Source organism: Chiloscyllium plagiosum, unplaced genomic scaffold (genome assembly GCF_004010195.1).
Source record: "Chiloscyllium plagiosum isolate BGI_BamShark_2017 unplaced genomic scaffold, ASM401019v2 scaf_54651, whole genome shotgun sequence".
NCBI lineage: Eukaryota > Metazoa > Chordata > Chondrichthyes > Orectolobiformes > Hemiscylliidae > Chiloscyllium > Chiloscyllium plagiosum.
In genome coordinates, this window is record NW_025207731.1 from 4,142 (window position 1) to 11,566 (window position 7,425).

At 45.5% G+C, this 7,425-nt stretch overlaps 1 protein-coding gene across 1 annotated transcript; it reads right to left on the reverse strand.

The window, feature by feature from the left end:
- Positions 1-1,409: 1,409 nt before the first annotated feature.
- On the reverse strand, positions 1,410-2,841 carry LOC122546636 (zinc finger protein 239-like). The gene is made up of 2 exons (XM_043685307.1): positions 2,171-2,841; positions 1,410-2,103 (listed from the first exon to the last, which is right to left on the reverse strand). Exons 1-2 carry the CDS (start codon positions 2,680-2,682, stop codon positions 1,983-1,985), a joined length of 633 nt encoding a protein of 210 aa, XP_043541242.1. The 5' UTR covers positions 2,683-2,841; the 3' UTR covers positions 1,410-1,982.
- Positions 2,842-7,425: the final 4,584 nt, after the last annotated feature.

Below are 7,425 nucleotides of genomic sequence, written 5' to 3' on the forward strand. Positions count from 1 at the left end.
CCACCCCACCACCGTGACTGCAGCCTGGCTTCCAGCTGAATCTATCTGAGCCGAAGGTCCTCCAGCGTGTGTTTACCCGGGATGATAGCATCCAGAGCCTCCCACCTTCTGCGAGACAAGTGCCACTCTGTCCTCTCCGATGTGTGTTGTGTCACTGCTTAACTGTTTCCAGTGGCTGAGCAGAGGTTGATGGCCAAGTTCAGAACCCATGAGGATAATCTTGGGTGACCCCACTACACTCTACACTTTCTCTCACTCACGCAGAACCTCTCTCATACACATGGTCTCTCTCAGACACACACAAATCCACCAATGTGCACACCCTCTCACAGGCTCATGCTCCATCATACACACATACAAAAACACACACGCACTCACACTACTCTCTCATGCATGCACATACATACAAGTCCATGGGACAAATTTTCATTTGCAGTATTATATTTGCAGATAGATTCAATGTGCGCTTTTTGTGGAAAAATCGTCAGGCAGTTAGTGAAGGCATTCTGGATTAGTGGTGCTGGAAGAGCACAGCAATTCAGGCAGCATCCGAGGACAGGCAAAATCGACGTTTCGGGCAAAAGCCCTTCATCAGGAGGGCTTTTGCCCGAAACGTCGATTTTGCCTGTCCTCGGATGCTGCCTGAATTGCTGTGCTCTTCCAGCACCACTAATCCAGAATCTGGTTTCCAGCATCTGCAGTCATTGATTTTACCTAGTTAATGAAGGCAATCAATCCATGTAATATTTTATCAACTCATACTTTGGAAATAGAACCAGTCTGATCAAGATTGGGATACAGACAGACCGAACCTCTCACCCTCCATGCATTGTCTGAGCTGAGATGTCACCTATTTTTAGAAAACCTTAAGTCATCTTGAGAACATGAATTAATAGTAGTTCTGGGATTTACATATTAAATGAACAGAAACCTGCAACCCATTCGAAAAGATGGAAGACTTAACAGCAATCAAGGTTTGTTCAATATATCCTATCAGTTGCATGAAACTGTGATCTTTTGCTATAAAATCTGTGTCTTCTGATCCTGCTCCACAGCAGCGCTCTGAAAGCTAGTGCTTCCAAATAAATCAATAACCTGGTGTTGTGAGATTTTACCTTTGTGCACATCAGTCCAACAGTGACACCTCCACAACGTTTCTAGTGATCACAGTCCATACGTCCGCCAGGAAACTTTACAATGCTGATAAAACAACGCAGTACCTGCATTCCTAAAAACTTTACAATTTCTAATGATACTAGCTACTCATTCACGGCTCCATCTGATACATGACATTGGAAACTTAGCGCAGGAGGCTGAAAGAAATGAGCAGCTTAAAACAAAAACCTCTTGGAGCTCAAAGCTTTCAATGAGAGTCTGAGCCTGGCAGCAAGTTCAAGCTCAGACCCAACTTTGTTACAGCTTCAGATCCCCCCAGCAAAAAGGTGTAGAAAAAGTATCTTTTTTTTTTAAAACAGCTCAAGGTCAAAGCACACACACTTCTCCCCCCGCCCCCTCACCCCCACTTTCTTTACTATTTGTCAGCACAGAGTTGTCCTTTTGTAATTGGATCCTTGGTATAACCATGAACTAGAAGAAGTATTGCCTCATGCACCAATTTAAACCCATACCTTGTCTCCAAGTAGGTTTCTCCCCCCTAATCGGCTGGAGTTGGGGTGGGGAGGGGAAAAGGAGTGCAGAATAGTCAACCAGACTGCTGTGGGTCTGGAGTCACGTGTAAGCCTGCCCGGGTAAAGGATGCACTGGGACAAGTGAGTGAATCCGTTCTCACATCAGCAGTTTCCTTCCCTTAGAAGGTTGTGAGTAAATCAGATGGGGGTTCCCCCTCCCATCCCTGACAATTGTTTGATTGTTAGAAATCTGGAGTTCAGAATCTAACCGAATTCCAATTCCGCCATCTGCCATGGCAGCTCCCGGAACTGGGTTGATAGTCCAAGCGATAAAGGCACTCAGCCGTCACTGCTTTAAACCCCCTGCGATGGCATGTGAACTCTCTGGTGTCTCCGCAGGTGGGAGGAGCGGCTAAAGCTCTTCCCGCACTGATAGCAGGTGAACGGCCTCTCCCCTGTGTGGACCCGCTGGTGCCTGGGTAAAGCCCTTTCTGCACTCTGGGCAGCTGAAGGGCCTCTCCCCCATGTGGACCTGCTGGTGCTTCAGCCTGTTGGAGGAGCTGTTGAAGGCCTTCCTGCACTCTGTGCAGGGGAATGGCCTCTCCCCCGTGTGGACCCGCTGATGGGTCAGCAGGGCGAAGGAATTGCTGAAGCCCTTCCCGCACTCGGTGCAGAGGAACAGCCTCTCCCCAGTGTGGACCTGACGGTGGGCCAACAGGGTGGAGGCCTGGGTAAACCCCTTCCCGCATGCGGAGCACCTGAAGGGCCGCTCCCCTGTGTGGACCCGCCGGTGCCTCAACAGGTCAGAGCAATAGCTGAAGGCCTTCCCACACTCAGGGCAGCTGAAGGGCCTCTCCCTGGTGTGGACCCGCCGGTGCCTCACCAGGTTGGAGGAATTGCTGAAGGCCTTCCCGCACTCTGTGCAGGGGAATGGCCTTTCCCCGGTGTGACTGCGACGATGAATCGCCAAAGCAGATGGGAAACGGAAGCCTTTCCCACAGTCGCCACACTTCCACGGTTTCTCCATGGGGCAGGATTCCTCGGGTTTCTCCATGGCCAAAGCTTCAGCCGCACACAACACATGTAGAGCTGCTCCCCTCCGTGAATTCCTCTTCCCAGGCCTTATAACTGTTTCAGGCTCCACACACAGTGCACTCCAACAGTAGGGTCTCTCGTCCAGTCCCACTGATGCTGAGAACGGACTGAAACAGGAAACAAAATGTTTTGCTCCTTCTCACAGAAACAGTCAAAAATTGTTGCGTTCCCGATGGATTGAGTGACTGTCAGACATTGACGTCAAAGTGAGGACGGCAGACGCTGGGGAGTCAGTATTGAAAAGTGCGGCGCTGGAAAAGCACAGCAAGTCAGGCAGCACCTGAGGAGCAGGAGGGTCGACATTTTGGGCATAAGCCCTTCATCTGTTGATTTTGAAACTTCCGTCTTCAGATCTTCAAATACTCTGTCAAAAGAGATTACAAAATTCATTACTGTCAGTCCAGAATAAAAATTCAGAACAAGCAATTTGTTTGTGTTGTTATTCCACAAAATTGAAAGCACTATCCCACACTCTCTCTCCCGCCCTCCGCTCTAACTCATTCTCCTGAAGGTATTGATTCAGGGTCTTATAGGGGCAGAAAAGCAAAAACATCAAGACTGACATCTCTCTGAGTTTTGGATAACTCCACCTGAAATTTACTATCTTTCACAACACTGGGATATTGCTGAGAGTGAGCAGGTCGGATTTTGGGAAGCAAAAAAATGTCAGTTCAGGGTGAACCTGCAATGCAGGTTCTTGAAGAACAACCAGACAAAATGGTTAAATTCCCAGGAAGTCGGGGGGTAAGCAAAATGAGACATCAAGGCATTGACACCGCCACCAGAGAGAAACTGAACATACAGACATGACAAACATTCGTGGAAAGCCACAGTCATCGAGATGTACAGCACAGAAACAGACACTTCGGTCAAATTCTTCTGTGCCCAACCAAATATTCAAAACTAATCTTGTCCCATTTGCCAGTGTTTTGCCCATATCCCTTTGAACCCTTCCTTTTCATACACTCATGCTGATGACTTTTAAATGTTGTCATTGTACCAGCCTTCACCACTTCCTTTGGCAGCTCATTCCATACATGCACCATCCTCTGCGTGAAAATGTTGCCCCTTAGGTCTCTTTGCAGTCTCCCTCCCCCTGCCCTCACCTTAAATCTATTACCCTCGAGTTCTGGACTCCCATCCCAAGGAAAAGACCTCATCTATTTACCCAATCCATGCCCCTCATGATTTTAAAAAAGTCTTATCAGGTTACTCCTCACACTCTGACGCACTAGGGAAAACAGCAAAACCCTATCCTTCCAACCCTCCTTACCCGGGTAATTAAGATACATCTGAGTTTGCAGAGTCTGCTCCCTCCCAACAGTTAACAAAAATCCCTTCTCTTCACAGAACCCTCACTGTTCTAACAAGTCCACACCAACCTCCGAATGGCAACCTCACCACACCCATTCCCCTACTCCTATTGCTCTACATTTACCCCTTGACTAATACATCTAACCTGCACATCCCTGGGGCACTGTGGGTAATTTAGCATCGCCAATCCACCCTAACCTGCACATTCCTGGTGTAATTTGGCCTGGCCAATCAAACCTTACCTGGACAAAGTTAAAAATCAAATAACACCAGGTTATCATCCAATGGGTTTATTTGGAAGCACTAGCATTTGGAGCACTGCTCCTTCATCAGGTGGTTATGGAGTGTAAGATCATAAGACACACAATTTCTGGCATTGAAATGATATATTGAACAAACCTGGATCGTTAAGTCTTTTACAATAGATTGCAGATATCATTAATACGTAATCCCAGAACTTCCTGTAAGGCACCTTCTCAGGATAACTTTAAGGCTTTATAACAAAAGGAGACACCTCAGCTCAAACAATGCATTAAAGGTGTGAGGTCAGAATCTGTCTGTATCCCAGTCTAGAGTCAGACTGGTTCTATTTCCAATGTGGAATTTACAAAATATTACATATATTAACCGCCTGCAGATTGTGCATTTTCTGAGGAAAATAGAATGCATATGCAAATATCATTCTGCAAACACAAATTCACCCCCATGGACTTGTGCATGTGTGTGCATGAGAGAGAAGAAAAGTCTGTTTCCATGCTGTATATCTCTATGTCAATTTGACAACAGATACTTTTTTTTCTGTTGGTATAAATATTGTTGTAAATCATAGTGGGTACTAATAGCTCGATGTAAGGGTGAGAGAATTCCTCAAATAAGGCACTGTAGGAATCCTGGGAGAATAGTATTTCTGGTTTACTTCCTATTGAACAATATTAAGCACAAGCACCCACTTATTTCTAATTTTGGTTCACATTTCTTGTTTTATTCCCTGCTATGACTACACTCGGTGTCTGGATGGCTAACAGGCTGGGAGATTGTGGGTCTGGATTGACTTATTGTTCCGGAAGGTGTTAAAAAAGGGAGGGTCGAAGCATCAGCAGAAATCCAGGAAGGGTGAGAAATCAGGACCTGAAATCTGAGCTGACACCAGATTACCCTGTGATCAGTGCTTTGATTAACCCTCTACCTTTATCTTGCTTTCCATTTGATCACCTCCTCAATATTGAGAATCTAATCCTTGTCATCCTGATGCCATATCTCTGTAAGGAGTCCCATATTTTAACTGAAGGAGTTCCCTTCAACGTGTGCAGTCAATTCATTCACTTTTGCTGCAATGCAGCACACATTCAGACAAACCATTTTTAGTTTCAGTTTTTGTGATCTTTAGAATCCAGTTTTGATTGCTGGTACATTTACTCTCCATGTCTTTCTGTCGTTCTCGGATGTTCATTTTTCACATCACTGTATTGCTCACTGGCCTGGATTCGGATTGGCCATGCTAAATTGCCCATCCAGAGATGTGCAGGTTAGGTGGGTTAGCCATTGGAAGTGCATTGTCCCAACTACCCTTAATACCTTTACCATGCAAAAACCCATCTGTGTCCTGAATATACTTAATTAAGCTGCCTCTACTGCTTCCCTGGGCAGACAATTACATAGATTCACTATTCTCTGGGAAAAGCAGTTCTTCCTCATCTCTATCCTAAATCTCCTCCAACTAATCTTGAGGACTGGTCTCACCTACCAGCAGAAATGACTGGATAGGGTAGGGTTTCATCCCCACAGTGCAATGAAATCCCACTTTCCACTAAATCTCAGATGTACTCACTCACTCAGGTGCTGTCTCATAAATGAAAAATTTCATTGTAACTTCTTCTGCTCCCAATAAGGACAAAACATCTTTGAAGGCTGCTCTGAAAGTCCAGTCTTCACATTGACACTTCTGGTTTCACCAAAGACCCAGAGAGTCATACAGCACAGAAACAGACGCTTCAGTCCAACTCGTGTGCGCCGCCCAGATATCCTAACTTAATCAGGTCCCATTTACCAGCATTTGGCCCATATCCCTCTAAATGCTTCCTATTCTTGTACCCACCCAGATGCCTTTTAAATGCTTTAATTGTATCAGGCTCCACCCCTTCCTATGACAGCTCATTCAATACATGCACCACCTTCTGCGTGAAACAAGTTGCCCTTCATGTCCCTTTTAAATCATTCCCCTCTCACCTCAAACATATGTTCTCTAGTTTTGCATTCACCCTATCCATGCCCCTTATAAATATTTATAAGGTCACCCCTGAACGTCCAATGCTCCAGGAAGATATCTCTGACCGATTCAGCCTCTCTCTGTAGATCAAACCCTCAACTCTGGTAACAGCCTTTCAAGTCTTTTCTGACCCCTTTCAAAGTTTCACACCATCTTTCCTGTAGCAGGGAGACCAGAACTGAATGCAGTATTTTAAAAGTGGCCTAACCGATGTCCTGTACAGCCACAACATGACCTCCCAACTCCGATACTCAATGCTCTGACTAATAAAGGAAAACATACAAAATGCCTTCTTCGCTGTTCTGGCTACCTGAGACTGCACTTTCAAGGAACAATGAACCTACACTCCAAGGTCTCTTTGTTCTGAAACACTCCCTTAACTGTCCTGCCTGGATTGCCTTACCATAATGCAAACATCACATTTCCCTAAATTAATCTCCATCTGCCACTCGCTGGCCCATTGCCCCATCCAATCAATTCTAATTTATAGCAAACTCTCTGTAATTCTTATTTCTTGAAGTTCAAAATCTCCATCCCACACACTCCCTCCATTCTCACTTTATTGACCCTAATCCCTGCTGTACCTCATCCTGAAGGGTCTGGTTCATGCTGATTAACAGGGTCACACTCAGGGGAATCTAACTGAAACAAACAGAATACTCAATGGCCTGGACGAGTTGATGTTGGGAAGATGTTCCATTGGAAGGAGAGACTAGCAGCCGAGGGCACAGCCTTAGAGTAAAGGGAAGACGTTTCAGAACGGAGATTAGGAGAAATTTCTTTAGCTAGAGAATGGTGAACTGATGGAATTCATTGCCACAGAAGGCTGTGGAGGCCAGGTAACTGAGGATATTTAACACTGAGACAGAAACAGTTCTTGAGTATCAAGGGGATTGAGGGTTACAGGGAGAAAACAGGAGAATGGGGCTGAGAGACTTATCAGCCGCAGACCCAGTGGGCTGAATGGCTTAATTTCTGCTCTTATGAATAGGAAAGGTTCAGAGATATATAGGCCAAACAAGGTAGCACTAGTTTAGTTTATGAATATAGTCAGCATGAAATCAAGTATCTGTTTCTGTGCTGTATGATTCTGTAACTGTTCTTAAAACCATTTTTTTCTGT